This window comes from Corvus moneduloides, chromosome 9 (assembly GCF_009650955.1).
Source record: "Corvus moneduloides isolate bCorMon1 chromosome 9, bCorMon1.pri, whole genome shotgun sequence".
Lineage (NCBI taxonomy): Eukaryota > Metazoa > Chordata > Aves > Passeriformes > Corvidae > Corvus > Corvus moneduloides.
The window spans coordinates 18,206,825-18,230,689 of record NC_045484.1 but is presented as its reverse complement, the minus strand read 5'-3'; the positions used below and the strand labels follow the sequence as shown (position 1 = coordinate 18,230,689).

Below are 23,865 nucleotides of genomic sequence, written 5' to 3'. Positions count from 1 at the left end.
AGCTGGAGAGAGAAAAAAAGAGGAGAATATCACAAAGGTTTTCAAACCATAGTTGCTATGAAACTGTTGTCTTAGAAGTATCTGCTTGCTACTTACTGCAATACAGCAGCTCTCAAGGCTCTCAGATGCAGAAAGACTTCCAGCACCACCAGGAGCACACAGAATCACGTAACTATCTGACTTAATGGTAACTCTTCCCTTGCCTTCCTCTGCCTCCTAAGAACTAATGCCCTGGGGTTTCTTCCAGTGTTCACCCTAAAGCCTTCCCCAGCAGAATGTACACTGACATACATAAATAGGAGCAGGCACATGCAACATCAACTGATACTGATATTCTGGGATATTAGTGAAAAAGGGAACAAGGGAACCCTGTAGAACTTGCCTTCACCAGCTGCCCTTCGTTCTTTTAATTATTTTTTTTCCTACTCATGTATAAATAGTGCTTTAATGGTTTCCTTGGGACAAACTATTCTGATAAATGTTTATGGAGTTAATAAGGAATTCCCTGCTCTGTGAGTAGGTAGATGTTTAGACAGTTTGATACTGGAAACATTATACAGCCTGTGCTGTAGCAGCTCCTAGGAAAGTTTGATGCAAGATCAGTTTCCTGCTCCAGTCATATCACATTGCAATTTATAGCAGTGACCATGAGGTAGCAGCTCCAAGGAAAGCAGCCTGCAGAAAACAAAGGGCATGTCACTGCAAATAGTACCATTCTCCAAGCACCAGTTTGCAGGCTTTTGGGGTTTGTTTTGATGAAGGCTTTTAGGGGTTTTTTTCTCTCTTTTTTTTTTTTTTTTTTTTAAATTAGACAACAGAAAGGATAAGAGACCTCAAACCCTCCCACTTACTTGTAGCAGAATGATTGGTAATACCTCTCAGTCCTTAACCCAGACCAAGAGTCCACTGCATGAGGTGCTGTAAAAGCAACAAGGTCCTTAACCTTCACAGAAGCCACCTTTTCCTGCTTACCTGGAAATATCATCCACAGGTAGTTATTTTGCATCCTGAATCCCAAGCTCTGCAGGAGAGACCTAATGTTTTTTCCACTGCTGCAGATGCTCAAGACCTTCATCCAAGCTCTCTTCAGGGCCTGATTCAACCGAGCAATACACTGCCTAGTATTGCTAGTAAAAAAGAAAGTTTTATTAGAACAACCCCCACCCCCACCCTGGACCAACAGTAACATGAAACAACATTTCCCCATCAATGCTGTTCAATCACCATTCAAACAGGAAACAAAACAAGAATTTCATTTTGAAGTAGCATTTTATTTTCTATTAGGTTTGTATACAGAGCTTCAGCCTAGTTCAGACAAACTGTGCACTGCAGTAGCTGTAGGGACACAGGTGCTTGCATGCTGTGCCTTTGCAATGCCTCCTGGGTTGGGTTGGCAGGGCAAGGTTTTGGTAGTGGCATGGGGCAGGGGGTACAGGGGTGGCTTTTGTGAGAAGACACAAGAAGAGCCTGTCTGACAGAGCCAATGCCAGCTGGCTCCAAGACAGACCCGCCCCTGTCCAAAACTGAGTCCATCAGCAACAGTGGCAGTGTCTCTGGGACAATGTATTTAAGATGGATGAAAGAAACCTGTGCAACTGCAGCTGAAGAGAGGAGTGAGAATGTGTGAGAGAAACAACTGTGCCAGCACCAAGGTGGGCAGGAGGTGCTCCAGGTGCTGGAGCTGAACCTCCCCCTGCAACCTGTGGTACAGAGATCCACCTGCAGCCTGTGGAGAATCCCATGCTGGAGAAGTGGAATGCCCAAAGAAGGCTGTGACTACATGGAAAGCCCATGCTGGGGCAGGTTTGCTGGCCAGTGACTCCGTGGGGAACCCATGCTGTTGGAGAAATTTGAGAACTGTCTCCTGTGGGAGGGACGCCACAAAGGAGCAGGAGAAGAGTGTGATGAAACCTCACCATGAGGAGGAAGGAGTAGCAAGGACTGATGAACTGACCACATTCCCTGTCCCCCTGCACCTTTGTGGAATAGAGAAAATCAGGAGTAAAGCTAAGCCCAGGAAAAATGGAGGGTGGGAGGAAAGTATTAAGATCTGGGTTTATTTCCCATTATCCTACTCTGATGTGATTGGTAATAACTTAATTTTTCTCCATGTCAAGTCTGTAATTGGTGATCAATCTCTCTCTATTCTTATCTTGACCCATGAGCACTTTGTTTTATTTTCTCTCCCCTGTCCAGCTGAGGAGAGGAGTGATGGAGCAGCTTTGGTGGGCACCTGGTCTCCAGCCAGGCTCAACCCACCACACCACCGCCTCTACACAGCACCACTTTACACGCTTTTCAGAACACCAGAGCAGTGAAGTAGTATTTGCACTAAAAAATTGCATTATAATAGCAAAAAATGTGTAAACCTTTTTAGTGTTACTCAAATAGAGCATCTACCTTGAATACTGGGCCACATCCCTACAAGATAATGCATGTTATGGGAGAGCTCTCTGAACAGGGCCTTGTTGTGCCTGTAAGCTACACTAAAGGCTGCTATGAAGTCCCCCAGTGCATTCTGCAAAACCCCTACTCAGCCTTTGAGCTGAGGGCTAGTTCTGTTTTGACCAGCATAGTCTAGATATCCACATGCAAGTGGCACCAAAGGAAGAATTCGTCCAAACCATGGCTGATATTTGTATTTCAGCTTCATAAAATACGTTCTTGGTGTTGGCTCTTGGTGTTGTTCTCTGATAATTCCAAGTGGGCAAAACTTTCAGAATTTTTTCAAAGTGACCTCTGGTTGTGGTCACCTGCCTTAATACCTTAGGGATCAGACTTTCTCTAGGAGACAACACAGGAAACTGTTAAATCGCACCAGGGAGCTCACTGCTGTTGAAACCAGACAGTGTGAGCCAGGTTTTTAGAGTGCTGAGAAATCTACAATCCAGTTTTTTATCTGAAAGTTTGAATTTTAAAAGTTTACCCTAGAGCTCTGTATTGCTGGATCTTCTGTTGGAGGATACTCCATAAGTCAGAACTCCAGCTGTTTGGGCTGTGGCTGCATCAGCGCTAGATTTGATCAGTCACAATGCTGAAAGCCCTCCATTGCTCGCTGTTCCACGGTCTCTTCCTCAAGCACCTGTTCCAGTAAGACCGGTTTGCAAATTGGAGGTTAAATGTAGTCCAGAAAAGGTCCAACAATCAATGCATACTGTACTCTTGTAGAGATTTAAATTGATTTCGGGCTTTTTTTGCCTGTAAATTAATTTCTATTTTAAATAGCTTGACTGAACCTGGATATGTGGGTATTTAAACTTCCCTTAGAAGTTCCCTTGTAAACCAGAGTTTTGGATCTCATTTCTCTTAGTGGCATAGCAGGTAAAGAGGAGTGAGAACACCCATTTGATATTATCTAGGGAAGTTAGAAATGAGCATAATGAACACAGCCTCACTGCTTTTCTGTTAATCCACCCTCAATGCCTGCCTACACAACAGCAGCGGAGTGCACCGTCTTTCCCTGCAGCATTCACCCCACTATGGAAGAAATAATGGCTTTTCTGCTTTCTGTACTCTCAGATCCTGACAATTCATGGTCAGACATACTCACACACACCAGTGCCTGGTCTGGGTCTCCCATCACAGCCAGGTTTCTGGCACAGCTTTAATAAAGTATCAAACTACCTATTTTGAAAGCAAGATAAGGAGGAGGAAGAGAAGAGGTAAGTATGAACTATTTCATGAACTTCATAAATCAAGAAAACAGGTCACAATTCTATCCAACCAAGCCTACAATCTTCCTCAAGATGCACAAAAACTATTCAAAGCCTAAATACTCAATAAATTCCAAACCTGCACAGGCAGGCAGGTTTCTTCTCTCTGTGGGAGCTTAACGAGGGTCTCACTACGTTGCTTACACTTTGTTTCCATGCACAAGAAGTCTCTGAGAGGTATTTATTCCATTCACATGAAAAAACAATTTCATGTACTTGAAAGTCAAAAAGGATGGCAGCACAGAAAGTTTTCTTCATTACAAAGTGTTTTTCCATCAGGCAATTATTTATAAGAACTTTTGTTAACACTGGAGTTGAGGCTCTGGAACAAAGTGGATATATTGTTTACTAGCTTTGCCAGTCAATCTTCTCTTACAAAACCTCTCCCTTCCCCCTCTCCTTTTCCAGCCAAGTCAGTCCCTTGCATAGCTCAAGAGTTTCCTTTGTCACCAAGATCTCCTTTTCCACAAATTGTCCCTTGAATAATGCCATCTTCAATGTAGTGGCCCGAGGTATCCGTGCTCCTGCAGAGAACTGTTGACGGGATCCGAGATGACCGTCTCTCCTGGCTCTTATCCTCAGAGGAGCAGCAAATCATCCTTTTCATGGTAGCCCACATCTCATCATCTTTGTAGGAATAAATTATTGGATTCATGACAGAGTTCAACAGGGCCAGGAGAAGAAACCACCTTTTAACATGCTGAATCCCACAGTCAGTACAGTTCAGGCCATCAAGCAGTAAGACGACCAGGCCAGGGGTCCAGCAGACAACAAAGGCACCTAGAAATATAGGAGACAATAAAAAGAAAAGCAAACCTGACTTCAAACTTCTAGGGTTTTGGAGTGTTTAACATCTTACAAGATTATTGAGTTTATCAAAATTCTACACAAAAATTATAAAAGCAGGAGAGGACAAAATTCTAATGACAGTAGAAAGATTATATCTGCTACAGCTTCTCTGCCAAGCCCCAAGCAGGAGACAGGACAGCCCTCAGAAGACTGCAGGGAGCAAGAATCTGAACTGCTGACAGCATCAACTCAAACACGTGTGGGAAAAGGTCATCACAACAGTGATTTATCCATGCTGATAAATAAACAAGAGCTCTGGATCATTTAAAAGCAGAGAATTGGCACTTGAACACACACTTCCTCTGCTCATCTCTCCTATGTACTGGAGGAGAAGACATCAGGTGGTTCACTTCCACCACTGCTGTAATATGATCTAAAGGGACAAGTCTCCTGCCACCCTACAGCTGACTCTGCAGTGCCAATTAATTAGACAGGTGTCACATAATCTAAATGTGTCCTGGGTGGGAACCCACAGCGAGTGTAGCATGCATGCCACTGCCTACAATGCACAAGCACTGTCGGCTCCCCAGTCAGAGCTGAGCCCACCTCCTTCCACTGCTCCATCCCAGCTCTGCATGCTGAGCCTTGAGACACAGTGATTTGGCTGCAGGAAAAAATTCAGTAACACAGGAAAAGAGAGAAGGAAACAGATGAGTTAGTGAAGGTGAAGTGAAGGATGGAGCAGTCAGGACAAGAAAATGAAGGGGTAGGAAAGAAAACAAAATCAAAACAAAAAGTATGAGGAAGTAAGCGTATAGTGGTGGGGGAAGAGAAAACTCTGTGAGAGAGGCCAAAAAAAAAATTAAAGGGAGAATAAGGGAGAGGAGATCATAGACTGGACACAAAGAAAGCATTAAAACCACAGCTTAAAACTTAGTTCAGTATTGCATTTGCACCTTCCCATGTTCCTGCACACCCACACCATAACTGAGGATGAGGAGGGGGAATATCACTACCAAATGCAGCCTCGGCCACAAGTCGGAGAGGGGCCCTGGACTGCCCCATCTGCCCCTTGGTCTCCCTCCTGCACTGCACCCCATGATCCCTTGCCCAGAGCCCAGGGAAGGAGTAGCCATATGCATGATAATACTAACTTAGCACAAGCCACAATTGCTGTCTGACATACAGAAATAGAAAATTACAACTCTGCCCAGCCATCACAGTTTGAACAATGTACCAAGGAAATTCCAATCACTTATCACAGCAGAGTTTCCCCATTTTGGAGCTTAGAAAAAAATAATTCAACAATAATAGCATCTACATGCCTAAAAGCTCTGCTGGGGGTGTGGGTATCTGTTCAACACTTCTGGTAGAACAAGCAAGTCCACCTCATCTTTTAAAAGCTGCTGCTATTCCCATATCCAAGCTGTGGAAGCCAGCAGTGGATCACAGCAGGAGCCAGGCAGTGCCAGAGCCAGTGCTCAGCAGCACCCCAGCCACCCCAGCAGCTGTGCTGCACACACGGGCTGGTGTCAGCAGCTCTGACACTTCTCCCCACCGAGCACTGAAGTGGGCATTGCCCGTATGACAGGCAGGCCATAATGGTATTTTAAGTGGATTTGTGTGATTGAGCAAGCAGTAGGATTGCTGGAGAATGTGTCCAGGACAAGGTATTGTGGATCTTGCTGCAACTTTGAGCTCCTGGACTACAGGCAAAATTCAACCAAGTGATTTACTCTGTTCTAGGCAATATTGAACAGAGAGGCAAGAGACCACTTTCTTCAGAAACTGAATTTTCTGCTGTACCAAGATTTTTGTGATGCTAAGTACTAATTTCATGGTGTTAGTTTTGAGATACTGGTTAACATCAGTAACATTCCTCCATTTCCCAGTGGCATCGGGAGCTGCATGCTTCTACCACAACACTTGTTTTCCCTGGTCAGTCTCTGTTTTACACACTGGTTTGGCTCCTGCATGCTGAGTAAGCAGTTGTGAGCAGGGCACCAGCTCTCTCTTATCTACAGTGGAGAAAACACTGCACAGATTTGCTGTCCTGGGGTTCACCAGCAAATCCCATCAGTTTTAACAAGAGCTGGAACCTAACCACCCAGACAATACTGTGCCTAGTTAAGTGTCTCAGCAAGTATTTGGACACAGAGCTTTCACTACTGACCAAGGGTCACTGGCAAAGCTGCCAATCCACCAAGTCCACACAGAAACTGAGATGGTAACAAACCTTCCTTACAACAGATGCTGAAAGCATTTTGACTACTTGTACCACAAGGTGTGCAAGGTCCAGCCATGCTTTTATAGAAATCAGCAGGAGAAGAAAGAGACCCCAAAAGCCACATTTAACAAAAGACACAAAAATGTCTCCTTCAAACAGAACGCAAGATTTCAGGCAGGATTAGTCCACGAACTCCTAGGATATATCCCTGTCTGCCTATACAAGCAAAATCCTTAAAGGTTTCAGCTGCAAAAGTAAGGGAAGATAAGACATCTGCAGGCATGTCTCCACACATTTCCCATGACTGAAAACAAGGACGAGGCAATGCAGTGACAGTGTCCGAGTTACTGCAAAATGCTTTCACGGGGCTGCTGTTTTGACTCCATCAAAAACACATTTTGCTCTTAGCACCACAAAGATGAAAGTGAGGCACATCTAAGACTCACAGCCTTGCTCAGATTTTATTTTTACCACTAAGCTTTCAGAAGAAACCATGGTTAGGCATAAAAATATACCTTAGTCTCAGCCCTTTGGCAATTTTCTTGTTTGCAGAATATTTATCCCATAGGAGCTCCCCTCCCTGACAAAGTGCCACACTGCAAAGATAATTTAACTTCTGGGACTCTTTAAAATTCACACAAGTGACATGAAATACAGCCTGGCTGCCACATACATTAGAACAACTCAGAGTCTTTGCACTAGATTATGGGAGATCAGGTGTCACAATGCCTAAAGGTTAGTTTGAGGGTTTTCCATTAGATTTAACTACGGAATTTCTTGTAGATTACATCATCTCTGCTTAAAAATTAATTCCTGTGGAGCTGGAAGCACTATGAATGCTTCAATAGCATAATTTCATAAACCCTTGCACATCAAGGCTATCCCTGAGCGTGCCAACACTGAGAGAAAAAAAAGCACAGTAGGTTCCAGCTGCCTTTGCCACATGTGTGTTAAAAGAGCAAGTCACCAATTAAACTCTAAATTCACTGAAACTGAAAATCATCCACCCCAAAGCTGCTACTTCAGCAGGAATCTCACTGCCAGGTTCAGAGGAGCTACCACATACACAACCACCTGAAAATCACATACCTGCACACCTGCAGCCACTCTTCTTTCAAGGTTACAGTCACAGGCTGAGCTGGGATTATGCTGTAAAGTCAGTCCAAGGGGATTTTAGCCCCTTTTGCTTGGTTTCACATCTTCCAGTTTCAACTAGATAACTCCCTGTGGTTCAGCATGCCAAAAGGAAAGCCTTACTCCTGTGCCATGATGGACTATTTTAGGGGTTATGGCAGGGATATGTAGATGACAGGAACTTGACTCCTAGCATCTGGAACGACCCTCCAAGCCTAAGGGATGGTGCAAAAAGCCACCTGAAGCTGTGGTGAATGAATCCATGGAATCCATAAAATCTCAATTTCCCCAGCTCTCAACTGTAGGGCCACAGAAGAACACCCAGAAAGGACAGGGATGTTCTGCTGGAAGGGCAACCAGCCGCAGCCCAGCCTAACCAAGGAGGGAGCAGGAGGAAGCTGGGAGGAGCAGCATGCCAGCAGCTCCCAGCTACACACAGCCTCCTTCCACACAGCAGCAGATCAGAAGGATTTTGTCCTGAATCTCTCATGAAACCAACAGAGTACATGAACAAGGATGCTGGGGTTTATTATGCTTTATCCAGCACAGCACCCTGGAATAGGCTTCTAGTTAAGACCATATCAGGCATGTACTCCAAAGCATTTTCAGATGTTTTGGAACAAACCATTAAAAATAACTGCTTTAGGCAAAACCCATGTGCTGCATGTAACTGTAGGCTCTTGCATCAGTGGTTGTAAGCAGGACTTTGGAAGAATCCTTTTGGTCACTTGGCGACTCCTGTGGTAATAAGAAAGTCCAGAAAACAAGCTATGTGGTTTCTAATACATTTTGCACAGAGTGCTTGAATGACGTGGCCAGGAAAGCACATTTCAAACTGTTAAAAAAAATAAGTTCTCATTCTTAGAAATAAATGTTTATTAAAAGCCTCTCAGAGTCAAAATTTGGAGAACTGATATGAAGGAACATGCCAAGATACATTTCCTCTGACCAAGGAGCTTGAAGTAGATTGTACATCCAGCAACACCAGCACTAATTCGACTTCTTTGGAAGCAGGCTCTGTTTTGGTTTTGTTTCTGACTTTGTGACTGACAAAGTAATGTACAAAATTATAATCTCTGAAGTAGCACTCAGGCTTTCTGAGTTAAATTTCCCTGGCCCAGCACACAATATCATTAAATGCTTTGCCTGAATTATAGTTCAATTTCATGGCTGAAAAGCCATATGCTGGTGAGTAAGAGAAAGCTAATGCTGAACTTCAAATCAACCCATAGTCCTAAGGCCCCACTCCCTAGTAAAAGAAACATTAAGTTCTAAATGAGATTTTAAGTGGGGTTTATTTCCACACAGTCACAAAGAACACTGAAGGCTTGCCACAGGCTAAAGGACTACAAGTGATGAGCAAATGTCAGCCACCATCCCTGTCCCTCCAACTCCCACATCTGCTCCAGAGAGCAGTTCTGCCTTCAACAGAAATGCTCAGAGAACCGCTTTCTAAAAGTGCTCTGTTTTCTGTCTCTTTCCAATGCAGCAGTTAACTACAGTCTACTCGATCCCTATGCATTAGGGTAGGACCATATTTGGAGCAATTCAGAGTTTTTCTGCAGGGATTTTCTCCTTCCAGGTGGGTGGTTTAGGTTTCACTGCATGAGAGCTTAGATAGGGAAAAAATCAGATCTTGCCCCTGCAAGTCAAGGGCAGGGGGACAGGCACAGCCACCAAATTGACTCTATAAGTATCATAAAGTGAAAGGGAAAGAAAGAAGAACAGCTAGGGAAGGATTTAGAAAGACAAGGCTCTGGCAGAGGACAGGCCAACTTCAGAAGACACAGAAGTATAAGTGAGAACCTTGTACATGCTTGAACTATCTGTCCACTTTCTTTTACAAGTCAGGCACTGTGAAGTTTAACGGATTTCAACTTCTAAAGCACTTTAAAACATCATTTGGTAGACAAAGGTGTTATGTAGCACAGCACTAATATTTCAGAAAAAAATAATACAATCAGATACCAGTCTCCTCAAACAGCATCCAAAAACTGCAAGGGGAAGCAAGTGTCCTCAGCGTGAAGTTCCTACCCTGGCGAGTCCTACCTCCATGAAAAATTACAGTTTTCTCCCAGAGCTCTCTAGTACTACCATGCTGCAGCATGACACAACTGTGTCCCAGGTATACATGGCCACCAGCTTTCCCAAAAGCTTTCACTTTCCTACATTGGCTCATCCAACCTCAGTAAAGCCATAGTTGTGGGTTTAGAGTCCACCACCACCTGAGCCCAGCTTCACAAATGTCTCAGTCTACCCCCAGTTCCACCTGGAGCCCTGCTCACATGATACGTGGTTTCCAGAACACATCTTGTCCAGATTCAAGTAATTCTGGGGAAAATTGACTGCTACAGCTGGTATTTGTTCCAAGGATCAGTCATCCACTTTGTTCCTCTCTAGTTTAATGTGCACTACATCGCAATTACCTGATGAAGTGTTCTGAGCTGCTCAAGTATCAACAGTGTCTTTAGGGTAGAACCCAGGTCAAATCTCGTGTTATGATTCAGAGATCTAAGGTTATGCTGCACCATCATTATCTAAAAGTATTTTACACCATGCAATATCCACAAAATGAAGGTGAATCTTTCCCTTGAAAAGCAAACTTCTATCAAATTCATGGACCCACCAGGCATGCTCTCCTTTCCCTAGAGAAGGTACATTTCTAGGGGGAAGAAGTTTCTGTGTTCAGGAAACAGCCAAGAGGAAGATGCGCAAAAAAACTATTGATGTCCAACATTAGAGCTCATGGCCTTGTGCAAATATTAAAGAACATTATTTTGAAAATGTTCTACTAGGTAATTGTAAACCTTCACAAGCCGTTCTCCAAAGTGATTTTGTATCTTCCTGCTCAAAAAAAAAAAAAACAGCCAAAAAACAAAACACCTTCACAATTTGTGTTTTGTAACAAGGTGCCTAACAACAGAGACATTTTTCTTCTGTGTGTTGACCAGTCCTCTATCTCATGTTTCTGCATAGTGCAACAGCTATTTCACTGTCTAAAGTACACAGAAGTTTAGATGACTCCAGCACTTTTAAGTTCAGTGAGGCTTTTTGTGTTAGGAGGTTTGAGCAATTTTTGTGGGATTTTTTGTTTGTTTGTTGGTTGGTTTGTTTTAAATAAAAGCTAAGCCAAACCAACACAAACCAATCCATTGGCACTGCCAGCCTTGCCCACCATGGTTTGTAGCCTCTTACCTAAGACAGTCATGACAGTCTTCATAAGCTTCACAGGGGTTCTCCTCCGGCTAATGGACCCGCTGGTGTGTGATGATAAGACATTGGTTTTCCTCTGGACGTACATGTAGATTCTTATGTAAACCACCACCATAATGAAGAAGACGACCAGGTTTAAGACACTCCAGAACACCAGGTAACTTCTGCTGTAAATGGGTGCCAGGGATGAGCAGACAGTAATGTCACAGAGGCAGTTCCAGCCCAGGGTCGGAACAGCACCCATGAAAATAGCAATGGCCCAAATTGATATAATTAAGAAGGTGACTCTCTTCTTGGTGAGATTGCTGTGGATCTTCATCCGCATGATCGACATGTGCCGCTCCACAGCGATGACGAGCAGGTTCACCAGGGACGCCGTCAGGCTGGTGTCCAGGAGGCCCTGACGCAAAAACCAGCGGTTAACTGTTAGTGTCTTGGACACGGGGCCGGTGTTGAACATCAAGAAGACATAGGCAATTCCAGCAAAAAAGTCTGCAGCAGCTAAGTTGGCCAGAAGATAATAAAAGGGAAAATGAAACCTCTTGTTCTTGACCACAGCTGCTATGACCAATGAATTTGAAATAAAAATGAAGAGGCAGAAAAATGTCCCAAAGCATAGAACACCAATGAGCTGTGCTCCTGTCCACTCATCCGCTGTGTCTGTCTTTGTCCTGTTGTAGAAAAAGTCCATGCGCTTGTCATAGTAGCATTCGTTCATCCTGGATTAAAGCCCCTGCATCCTAGGAAGGGTGGAAGGAAGAAAGAAAGAAGATTAACAGCCAGGTAATAGTCCTTGCTTCAATCACCATACCTTCTTTTTTTGGGGACAAGGGGTTGTGACATGGACACGAGAGGGTATATACTTGGAGGCCTTAACTAAAAATTCAAACTGTACAGGGTTGATGCAGAAGATATTCTGGAGGACCACACTGCATGATGCTTGGATGAATCAGGAATTTTAAGAGATTTTCCTACTTAAAAAATTCCAGCACAGTTCTCTTGCACTAGCAGTCATACTGTAGAGGCAACAAGGTGGAAGTTAAGAAGTTAAAAATTACTTTCTGGAGATCATGGAGAAAATCTGAGCAACAGCCAAGCCGTTCTTGCTGTGAAATTCCATGTTTGAGCCACAGCCCCATCATTATTTCCATTTCTCAGTGTAGCCAGTAGGGATAGGGAAGAATAAATCATAACTCTTCCATTTTACTGACTAAGCAATAAAAGGCCCATTACACAAAAAATTTTTTTTTGTTTCTCAATTATATATTAATAAATGTAAAAAAAGTATGTATATAAGATACGACAGGCATGTATATTCTGAGCACATACCTGTTATTTACTACTACAGGACTTAAGTAAATGTGCTGCAAAGGGAAAAATATATTCTAGATATTTGACTATTCTAAAGCCAGCAATTATTTTACTGGGCTCTCAACCCACAGGCTTGTGAGCACCACACAGCCCACTTATCTTTAAAACCAAAATCCAGTTCCCTAGCCAACCACAGGTTAAAGCAAGTCCTGGGAACAGCAGTATGGCTGGGGTTTATTTCTCATACCCACTCAGCACTATTTTGGACACAGGACTATTAAACCTGATGATGGAAAGAGAGTCCAAGTTCCAGATTACATCACACTTCAGCTACTCTGGTGAGGTCAATGTTAGCTGCCTTGGCAATTTTACTGCCTTTTTTATGAACCAAACTGAACCTGGACTAATTTACACAGGAGATCTGACAGCAACTACTCACAGCTGCTGGACCCCATGCAGGGTCTCACAGCCTAGAAGGGAGAGTTTGTATCTGATCATCACTAGCCCTCACATTCATTGTCAGTATCTGAAGAAGGGTTTTAACAATTCATTAATAGATATTGTATAGTTCTAGCAAAACCCATGAACGCAGCCATGGAACAAGAGCCTGATCACATTAGATATTATACAGAGTGGCAACCAACAAGAAACCTAGAAGAAGCAGTAACAGGCAGAAAGATTTTAAAAAGCATAGGCTTTCCATCTCTTCAGCTAAAATTGTTGACACATAAACATCAGGTTCACTTTGTCTATTATTACCCTGTGGTAATAATGAGGTCCCATTTTACAGTTATGTTTCATCTTCCCAGGGACTAGGAAGCAAATTAAACAATCCCCAGCAGGCTGGCTAAAATGCCACTTTTATATTAAAGGTTCCTTCCAAGCTTTAAACTAAAAAGGTCCGTCCTTTGTCGTTTATGTTTTGCTACTTGTGTTATTTCATGCAATATTTACAGTAATTTTAAATCAAGTTACACTATTCCATAATTTTTTCAGCAAAGTTATCTTTTTTAATATTCCATTTTTCTGAACTAGCGCCTTAGCATTTTTTCCTTGATTTTTCTTAATTCCCACCTAGTAGTCAACATGAAAGCAGGCCATTTGACATTGTTGTCCATTTTATTATCCTCAAGAACCTGGCCAGCCACTTTTTTATAAAAGACAGTGTTACTTAAAGCATCAAACTTGAACACATAGTCAGAACACTAAGAACAGCTACTTAAGGACAAGAAGTGGAAGGAAACAAGTAAACCATCCCTTGTGCTGAAATATTACAGAGCATCCTTCCATCTAAAAATAAAAAAGCCTCAGGAATGCAAATCCACTGCAATGAGTCAAATGAAATTCAACGCCCACTGCTCCCTGTTCAGGGCAACGTAGGGGAGTTGGGCAGTCAGTACATTCCCCATTCTCATCCAGGAAGTACTCAAAAATCAAATTCAGTCTGTAAATGACCAGAAGTCCCTGAGGAGCTGCAGACAACAGCTACTCGAGTAGCCAAGTGCTGGGAACCCTGCCAGCAGAGAAGCCTCTGCTCTAACACATCAAGGCAGCAAAGGACCTACTGAGCTTGACATGAAGCTTTTACAGAACAGCCCAAATGCCTGTAAATAGAAGCAGCATTTTGGGCAAGAATGGCAGGGGGGGGAAAAAAAAGCAACCAAACCTGTGAAAATTACAGGGAAGGTTTTCTGAACATGTTGTATCTTACTGTGTAATCATCTCAACATATGCATCTCTTGCTTACAGTGACAGGAGAGTAAAGAAATCTGCAGCTGCTTTTTGCATCTCATCTGTTGAAAAGCTTAAAGAAATCCAAAATATCAACTATGAATTTATTCTAAATACTTCAGCTTAATGAGGTCCCATCCTTATTTAAAGTAATAAACAAAGAAAAAAAATATTCACACGTCCATAATTCTCCACTGAAATAATTACACTACAAATACTTACTGTCACACAGCAGAGCTCAAATGACAAATGATTTTGAAAGAGATGTCTTGAGGTGTTGAGGTAAGATGAGGAGAAGAAAAGCATCGAGCTGAGGTCTCAGGGTCACAGGACAGACTCTGGAGATTTCCAAATGGAAGCTGCACCAAAGCAGAAGCTGAACTGGAGCTAGTTTACATCCCAGTCCTTCAAAGTGGAGATGCAGCACTTGGCTGTCTGTACCAGCCTGTTTATGAAAAGCACTTACAACACCAGGGCCCTTGCAGACAGTGGTTTTCTTCACACCTTCATCTGAAGTCCTCCCAGCAGAATTAGCCTGGTCTCACGGGAGATGTGCAGCCGTGACAGAGCTATGCAGCTGAATCCAGTGGTCCTGCCCCAGTCCACACCAGGCACAAGACAGGATATCCCATAGCTCCTGGCACATCACATGTCCTGGCAGGACTTTCTTCTCCAGGCCTTGTCTTCTGCAGCCAAATCAGAGATGCTTATCTTAACCAGGGCAGGTTTAAACTTAAGAAGAAAAAAATAACCCTTAAATATAACCCTTTGTAAAAATAATCCTTAAATATTACATATTTCAGATCTGTTTATTAAGTACAAAAGAATTTGAATATTCAGGCAAAATATTGTTCAAAGTTAGTAGAAAACCAGCTAAACTTGTCAGTCCAGACTTATAAAGGCAAAAGAGTCTTCCAGAGTCTGCAGCAGAGAGCTCCCCAGTTGCGCTACTCACTTTTAGAAGAATTGCCTTCTTTTGCTTTGAAATTGGCTTGGTATTTCTTGGGTTTTTTCATGGGAAAGGACAGCAAAAAAATCTCTGTTCACCTGTTCTACGCCACTTGGTATTTCCTATCCCACCATCCAGACCTCCGGCAGTTATCCCATGTTGCATATTCTACAGGTGAGTTGAACTAACAGCTTGCCCTGGTACTTACAGGCAAATACATCAAAACTTTGCAAGTGCCGAAAGCTTGTCTAAAAGGTTCTTTTCCTCATTTCAATCTATTTAAATACCTCATTTCAACCAAGAGAGGCTACAAAGATCACGAACAGATGGACTGTGAACTGCATTTTCCTCTACCACACTTGAGTAAACATTAAAGCTTTTTCTCTTTTTTTGAGTGGGAAAAATCCTCTGTTCCAAAGAATCTCAAAGAATTTGGGATTTTAGTTAAACTGTTTTCAAATGCAAAAGCACACTTTAAGAATTCTTCCCAATACATAACACCTTGAACTTTGTTTGTTCTTAATGACAGTTGTGTATCATAATTGATTTTAAATTCCTCTATGAAAGGGTAATTCACACCAAGTCAGAATATGTTCTTCACCGTTCTTTAAATAAAAGTCAAGAATTTGCATGAGTATGTAGGAATATATTATACTAGCTACCTGAATAAAGAGTCAGTGAAATAAAACATCATCTAGATAATGTTTTTGACAAAAGGTTCAGCTAGTTGCAAGCTAGCATGCTGTAATGATTGTTATTCAATTGGAATCTTGTTTGCTTCAATAAAGCCACTAAAAATTTTTATATTTATAATAAAATTTAGTATCAGTTATTTAAGTCAAAGGTTTTTCTGATTGAAACTGTGATTAAAATTACCTTTAAGTTATTTTGATTAAAAATTAAATTTTGCCTGTAAATCAGCTCTAAGCTGACGTACTCATTATTAATGCAAACATTTCTGAAGGAAAACACAAATGATAAAGTCATTATAAAATTTATCCTGCAAGCCATAATGTGATTCATGGCACACCCTCATGGTTTTCTGCCTCTTCCCTGTCCATTAAAAACCAAGATGTTTCAATACATTGGCTACAACTTTATTGAAGGGCTGGCGTCACTTTGGGGGACTTTGATGGCTTCTGCCCTGTTTCTGTATAAATGCAAAAGGGACGGAGCAGACAGGCCTGGGTTGGCACAGAAAGCTACTGTGAGAGGATTCAAGCCAACTGCAGAGCTGGACTGAAAGGTCCTGAGAGCAAGACTGAGCCTACACGGAGTGGTGAAGCCCTTTAGGCAGGGCAGAAATTCAGCTTAGCGGAGAGGGAGGGGTGTTTGCCCAGGCAGAACACCAGCCTGGTTTACTGCTGGTTTTCCTGAGCTGCTGCAGGAATTTCTGTGCAGAATTTCAGGGTAGTTCAACCAAAATGATACACTCTGGAACAGGAGAGATCACAAAGCCAGTACAGTCCGGGCAGGTCTGTGAGATGGTGCAGAGGAGCAAGCTGTGCCCAGGCTCAGCCTGCAAAGCAGGCAGGCTGCCAGCTCTGCCTGAGCACTTTGCCTCCTGCCTCCCCTTCTCCATTAACAAAGACCAGGTATTAAATACACATCTCTAAGAGATTTGGAAACTTATTACAAAAGTTGCTCTGTAGAAAGCTGAGTTTATCACGCTGACTGATCACAGGCATTGGTGGCAGAAAGAGGAAGAGAGTCACTTGAAATACTCTCTTCACACTCAGACTGTCACTGCAGAGAAATACCAGCAGCAATTGCCTACTCGCACATATTCCTTCGGCTTTTTAAATTTACCCTACAAGCAGCACATGGCCCTTGGCAGAGCACCACAAAAGGAGTGTCTGGAGACTTGCAGCCTGTGCAGCCCTGTCCAAGGGCTCCCCACAGCCCTGCATTTGCCTGCCTGCGCCCTGTGCCACAGGCAGACACGGACACCCTCTGTCCCATCCTCTTCTGCTGGGTAAACCACTGCTGCTGCTTTTATTTTTCTCATTACTGAAAAGATCTCTCACCTTATTCCCCAGAGGAAGATGCAGGCAGAAGGAAGCCAGAACACTGGGCAGCCAAAGCTATACATACCAGCAGTACCAGTTCAGAAAGGCAATTGGTTCCTTGTTCCCGTCCACACCCTGCTACATGTATGGCCACGGAGGAAAACACAACCAAATGATTGCACCAAGAAACCCACCCAGGTTACCTCAGCTTAGAAAGAAATACCAGTGCAGAAAAGGGTGTGTAACACAGCAGAGGCCAAAAATGTTAATATGTAACTGTAAGGAAGAGTTTTGTGAGGCAAGTGCTCTGGTTCACCTTTAATTGTCTTTAATAGTTAATTGATATTATAACAAAAATCAATTTAGAAAAACAAATGAAAGGAAGCACATAGAGAACACAAAACTGCACAAAATGTATCTAAACTAAAGCTTTTTTTAATCTGGTACTACTAGAGGATGTAATGGAAGCCAACATTAATTTAACAGGTTTTACAAAGACAAATTATCTCAGAAATGCAACTGTTTTATTTTGTTTATTACAGAAATTGTGCAGGCACTGCCTGTACTTGAAACAGCATGGTACATGGTACAATTCAAGGACCTGAGAATATAATTTTTCAAAAACGTTTTTAAAATGTAGCTTTAAAATTTGAAAAAAAGTTATGATTAAAAAACTATGAGGCCAAATGAATAAGTTTTTCAACCAGAGAACTTACTTAGTAGGGGAATCTACTTGTGGTTGTGCTCGGCTCTATTTTTTTTTTCTTTAACTGAAGTATCTCCAATTTCAGATAACTGGCTGAACTCAAATCAATCACTCCCAAGCAGCATTATCCCACTCCCTTGGTCTTCAGTACCTTTTAGGCTACGGAGAGCAAAGTGCCACATCCACTTTCTCTCCAAACCTGTTTCATCTACATAATGTTAACTTGATGAAAAGTATAGCAGCACTCATACTTCCACCATGGTTCTGGATATTTCCAGTAATAGTCCATTTCTGTGGTGTCATCTTTTGGACTGTGAAGAAAGTAGGGCAAAAGGAATGAAGATGATTCTTTGGCAATTCTTAGATATCTGTGGTGGAAGCATTTAAGGTTTTTATGTATCATACATCCTGCACAAAAGACCAGTGCTATATGATACAAATAAAGAGCCTCAAGAAAAGTATTAAACCTACCAAAAGAACCTCAAGACTAAATATTTAAAGTTGCAGAGAGAGGAAACAGTACCGTCAACCACGAACCAGAGTGCTCTGTACACACAGTCTGATAAGAGGCTTAAAAGTCACTGTCAGGACACACAAGTGTCATCCTGTGCATGTAAGTGACAATGCTGTTCCTCTGCAAACTGCTGCAGACTGACACTGACAGCTGAACCGTGAAACAGAGATACAGGGGCATCTCCATCAAGGTATTACAAAGCTCAGACTCCAGCTCCTGAAATGCCTTTAGTACAAACCTGCTCTACTGCACTAAATTGCTTCTGAAAGCTCTGATACATTGGAGAAGTTGTTAGGGACAGATACCAAGTAACTCACTAGTTACCACAAGTTTAGACTCCAGACTTGGTAATTTAAGACTTTCTGAAATTATGGTTTAGTAGATCTATATATGGAGTTCAAACTAAAAACTTTGCTGCAAAGCCTTCATTTAGTCTCCTTTAAGTGTGGTTCTGGAAGAAGCTGGCAGGTCGTCCTATAATGCGGAAACAGACATAGCATTTAAAGTATTTAAAAGTCATTCAAACAGCCTATACGTTGTGAAACATGCCTAGAAGAAAATACCTGTTCTGCTTCTAAAGTAAGTTTCCCATTTCTGCAGAACTTCCAGGTCCTCTCACTGATCACTACCACCTCCAATTTGTTGAATTTTACCATTCAACAAATCAGCTTTCTTCCACAAAACCTGCACAATGTGGATACAGACTATTTCAGCACAGTCCCAAACAAGTCAACTTTCACTGTTTCTTTTCAGCACATTTTGATAAGGACCTAAGTCACACCACTGCTGATTAAAACAAGTCACTTGTCTGTATCCAAGCTGTTAACAGATTCAGAGCCTGGGTTTGCAAGCAAATGTGTCAGTGGAACTGGTAGAAATAGCACACTCCAAAACATATTTTCTCAAGACATAGAAGTTGACCCAATGGCATAATAGTAGAATTCAGGTATGTCAGTCTTTAGGGCTAATACCCAAGATAAATATATTCTCAACAGTGTCAAATCATATACTTCAGAGATTTTATTTCATTATCTGATAGCATAAAGCCTATGCTGGAAGACGTTCTTAAATGGTAATGGTACGTGTAGCACAGGACACATCCAGATGAACTTGTCTGAAACTTTCGCCTAGGATTCTGAAAAAAGCTAAATACATCTCTCAGCTTTACATGCTGGTAAGAACTGTTGCTTCCTTACTGATTCTGCAGATTTGGTTTGTGGGGCTGTTTGATTTGTTTGCTTGCTTTTAGTTTAATTTTCATTACACAGATAAGCTTAGTGAAATCAGATTTTTCACCATATAACTGGATCTGAGTTGTGCTTCCTACTGCACCTTTTAGAAGACTGTAAGAACATGCAAGGAACCACATACTCAGCACAGCTTAAAGAACAAAGCTACAGCAATGCACCTTACAGTCTGCAACAAGAAACGTCTTTTCCTAGACTCATATCGCAGATGGGAGAGCAGACCTAAGTACGTGGCCTCTGAAAACACAAGGGTACAAAACTGCTTCCTCTACCTCTCCCTCTCCTCCCACCCGACCTTGTTTCCTTAAGAGAAAGAACTTATCAAAAGACATAATGCGAAATAATGGCAGTGTATTTTTTCGGTGCGTTGCATAGATTAAGAAACACCGTATTAAAAAAACCCCACTTAACAGAAGACCCTTCCCAGCGCCCACAGTCCGTAGCAGCTGCCCGCGCCTCAGCAGGGCGCGGCCCCCCTGCACCCAGGGATGTGCAAACGGAGTCTCAAACATATGGAAACTCACGTGGATGTTTTTATACGTGCACGTCCGTGTCTGCACACACCGCGACGTCTCGCCGGGACAGAGCGGCAGCACTGCCCGGGCTCTGCCCCGCCGGGCTCGGGCTGCGCTCCGGGCGCTGCCCGCTCTGCTCACCGGCACGGCCCGGGGCGCGCCCGGGGCTCCGGCACCACCGCAAAGAGTTTTACAGAAACGCAAGAAGTTTTGCCAGCCCCACTCCTGGGGAAAAGGCTCATTTCTCCCGGAGCTCGTCCAGCCCGCGTACGTGTTGCCACCGCTGCCCCCTTCACCGAGCCGCCGCTGCCGCCCCGGGACGCGCCCGCCCCGCCGCCCCGGCCCCGCTGTGGGTGGCAGGGGCTCAGCCTGCCCGCCCCGGCCCCACTCACCGGCAGCCCCGGCGCGGCGCGGAGCGGAGCAGCGCCAGCGCCGCCGCCAGAACGAGCGGGCCCGCCCGCCCCGCTCCGCTCCGCGCCCCGTCCCGCCCCGCCGGCCTTAACCCGTCCGGCCCCGCCCGCCCCGCACCTGCCCCTGGCGAACGGGAGAGCTCGCCCAAGCCTGTGTTTCCTCCCCGGGCCAAGGTTTGGCTCTCCCCCGGCACGGGCGGCTGCGGAGAACGTGAGCGAGACCCCCGAACAAGCGGGAGCTGCACGAGTCTAAAGGGCTATGCTGCCTGAAAAGCCCATCAGAAGGTCCATCATCATTCACCCATTAGGAAACAGATTCAAAACTCAGACAAAATTGCACTGACTTCTGCGAATAGATCCGGACAGTACAGACAGGTAGAGCATCACACGTAGCTGTTCTTTGAAACAGAGTGGAAAAGCAAACGAGAAACACTTCACACCCAACACTGTGACACAGAAACTTTAAGGCTCATGTCACCTCCAATGGGCAGGACTGAGCACACACAGCTTTGCAGTTAAGGACAAATCAAACGCAAAAGTAGAAGGTAATACAAAATCAAATTTATCTGAAGCCTGTGATCAGATGGCTCTGACCCATTGCTACGTACCTGAATCATTTACTGAGGCCAGGCATATGTTCATGTAGTGCAGAGCTAAGCACAGGTCTGCTCAGAGCTGGAGAACTGACAAAAGAAAAAATCTCAGCAGAAGATATCTGCCCCACTTCTCTGAATCCTGGTAACAATCACAGCATGAAACTTAGGGTGTTAAAGCCTAGGTACAGCCTTGCACATGAACATTATATTTGAAATGCCAAACAGACTCCATTCCAACATTTTTTTTCTGTTTTAACCAAAAAAAAGAAAAGCCCCAGAATAAGAGCCCAAAATCCTACTGACCCTGTTCCCCTCACTTAAATGCTCACCTTGAAGATGGCTCAGGAAATTTTCTTCTCTTCCTTCTTGCCCATATCTTTCTAATGCAAGCTTCTCACTGTCTCATCCATTTTTCTCCTCCTTTTGTTAAGTCCTATAAGCAATTAGCAAAAGCTTCTTATTCCCAGAGAACAAGGCAACAGCCCTTTCTCAGAGCACTTTGCAAAAGTTTATGTTCCAGTTCTGCTTCCATTACTGTGCATCACCTCCTTCGCAGCTGGAGTGGGACCACCTATCAGCCAGCAACTGTGCTCAAATCTGTACTAATGTGCAGAATTCAGAGTCAACACATGCCAGATTTCCTCTAAAGTTTCACCTCTGTGGAATAGAGAGCCAGCAATAGCCTCCAGCAAGCCTCTCTTATCTTTTTTTCCAAGAGAAAAAAAACAACTCAGAGCACCAGATGGTGAAGATAAAAATTGGTTTCTACAGCACATTAGTGACCCGCTTTAATATGGTAGGGCTGAAGCAGCAGTCTAGCTAGCAATGATTTCATATGATTTAAACCATAAAAAAATCAATACTGGACAAGAAAGTTTTATGATTCCATTACAGAAATTAAGTCTTAAAATCAGTTAAGAATTATTAAGTATTCTCTGCATTCCTTTTGTTGATAATGCTTTCCCTCATTCCCTGAGGATTCTCTCACAAACAAGCATTTATCTGAGCAATGGTTTTGGCAGGTCACATTAAATGTCCTACTAAATTGGAAAGAGAGAGTTGGAGCTTGAGTGAGGAGCCACAGCTCCTGCACCATGACTCAGTGTCAGGGGTATGGGAGGCACCTCACCTGCTGTAGGGAAGAGAGGCGCCAGGCCTCTGGAGGTGATGAGCTTGTTACCTTGTTCATACATTATATGGCTAATTATCCACACACATGCTTTAGTATCTGTTTTTGCTAGGTTCAAGTCTCTAACTCAAGATTTCTGTAAGTACTGCCAGAGGACAGAGTGTTACAGTGGGGATTCTGTAACATGATGTATCAAACAAGGAGGCCCGTGGGAAAGAAATACGTATGGACCGACTCTTGCTAGATGTTTCAGAGATGTTTATTTCCCCAGCCGCATGGCCGGGGCTCTGCCGAGGAACTGAGGCAATCCCGGGACCCGAGGGTCCTTCTGCCCGCGCAGGGAACACAAAAAAACCAATGGGAACGAGGCTGACCAGGGGCAGGGAAACCCCGTGTCTGTGCCCTCAGGGCCCCTCTCCCAGGGCTACATGGCAGGGGGAGGGACCCCAACATTTCACCCATTTATTTTAATAAAAGGAGATTTAAAACTTAACATTGAAAACAACTGGATAAACATAACAAGAACAGTTTCAAAACAAAACAAGCCATGCTCCTGAGTCTTTAAATGCCCAAACAGAGTCTCTGGAACATCTTAAGGGTGACAGAAGGGAGACAGGACTCTCTGGGCATGCTTTGTGACGAAACTGAGGCAGGAGAGGGTTTAATTTCTTCCCTCCCCCTTTTTCATCCCCCCCTCGGCATCGGAGAGGAGTTGTAGGGAAAGGGAATTGTATAGGGAAGCCATGGGATGAAAAACGGATTAGGAATAAACTGGGGATGGAGTAAACTTAGGAAGGGGTTCATATTGGGTATAGGGTAAAAGGGGGAAGTAGGCTGTGGGTAGGGAAATTGCTGGGATGGATATTGTTTATAATTTTGTGCATAACGGCTGCCTTTGACTGGAATACCTCCAGGCCCAGTAACATTCGCTGCTTGTAAACCCTTCTTTCCTTGCACTATATCAAATTGTACAACTTCCCCATCTCCTACATTTTGCAGGTAATTTTTAGGGTTATTCCTTTTAATGGTAGTTCTGTGGATGAATAAATCTTCCCCTGTATCATCTCATGTTATAAATCCATAGTTGTTTTTTACATTGTACCATTTCACAGTTCCTATGACTTTCGTGGCTACAACTCCTCCTATCACCTGCTTGCGTGTTTGTCGTGGCTGCTGGTCCCGCGTGGCCGCCGCCTCGCCGACTCCAATGTCTCGGCCGGGCCCCCGCGTTGCGGCTGCTCCGCGCTCTCCGAGCGGCGCTGCTCCGGCGCATGTCCGCGCTCTGCGCGGCCCCGCGTTGCCATCGCCGCTGGCTCCGTGCCCTGTGAGCGGTTCCGCTCCGCAAACTCCACGCTGCTTTGAGAGCGGCCCTGTTTCGGCTCGGCGCTGCACGGCTTCTCGTGTCGCTGTGGAAACCACCGCTTCTCGCTCTACAGGGCTCTCTGAGCCGTGTGCTCGGAGCGGGCTGCCATGCTGACCCCCGGTTCGTGGCTGCTCTTGGGGGCCGCCTCGTTGCTGCACATGGCCCACGGCACCCGCGGCACCTGCAGCATCGCTCCCTCACTCGCAGCCGAGGACCCCGAGACAGGGATGGGGTCTGCAATAAGGCGCACGCTCCCGAGGGGGCCAGGCACATCCAGCACAGGCACCTCCGCCGGCATGGCTGCAGTCA

General features: G+C 44.0%; 2 protein-coding genes across 2 annotated transcripts; both read right to left on the bottom strand.

Annotated features, from left to right (window-relative positions):
* Positions 1-1,250: 1,250 nt before the first annotated feature.
* Positions 1,251-14,428, bottom strand: LPAR3 (lysophosphatidic acid receptor 3). The gene is made up of 3 exons (XM_032118433.1): positions 14,341-14,428; positions 11,059-11,816; positions 1,251-4,493 (listed from the first exon to the last, which is right to left on the bottom strand). The coding sequence occupies exons 2-3, from the start codon at positions 11,792-11,794 to the stop codon at positions 4,144-4,146; spliced, it is 1,086 nt and encodes a 361-aa protein (XP_031974324.1). The 5' UTR covers positions 11,795-11,816; positions 14,341-14,428; the 3' UTR covers positions 1,251-4,143.
* Positions 14,422-23,854, bottom strand: LOC116448187. The gene is made up of 4 exons (XM_032118306.1): positions 23,628-23,854; positions 20,587-20,734; positions 20,068-20,364; positions 14,422-14,804 (listed from the first exon to the last, which is right to left on the bottom strand). The coding sequence occupies exons 1-4, from the start codon at positions 23,852-23,854 to the stop codon at positions 14,688-14,690; spliced, it is 789 nt and encodes a 262-aa protein (XP_031974197.1). The 3' UTR covers positions 14,422-14,687.
* Between the last annotated feature and the right edge of the window lie 11 nt (positions 23,855-23,865).

What these genes read in the sequence shown, in the direction of transcription:
- LOC116448187 (XM_032118306.1), bottom strand. Translation starts at nt 23,854, where the DNA reads ATGCCGGCGGAGGTGCCTGTGCTGGATGTGCCTGGCCCCCTCGGGAGC. An exon ending in CTCCCGTTCGCCAGGGGCAG is followed by an intron (nt 20,365 to 20,586) that starts GTGCGGGGCGGG and finishes CCGGGGCGGCAG; the next exon opens with CGGCGGCTCGGTGAAGGGGG. An exon ending in GCACGTATAAAAACATCCAC is followed by an intron (nt 14,805 to 20,067) that starts GTGAGTTTCCAT and finishes ATTTGGCTGCAG; the next exon opens with AAGACAAGGCCTGGAGAAGA.
- LPAR3 (XM_032118433.1), bottom strand. Translation starts at nt 11,794, where the DNA reads ATGAACGAATGCTACTATGACAAGCGCATGGACTTTTTCTACAACAGG. An exon ending in GACTGTCATGACTGTCTTAG is followed by an intron (nt 4,494 to 11,058) that starts GTAAGAGGCTAC and finishes CTATATTTCTAG; the next exon opens with GTGCCTTTGTTGTCTGCTGG.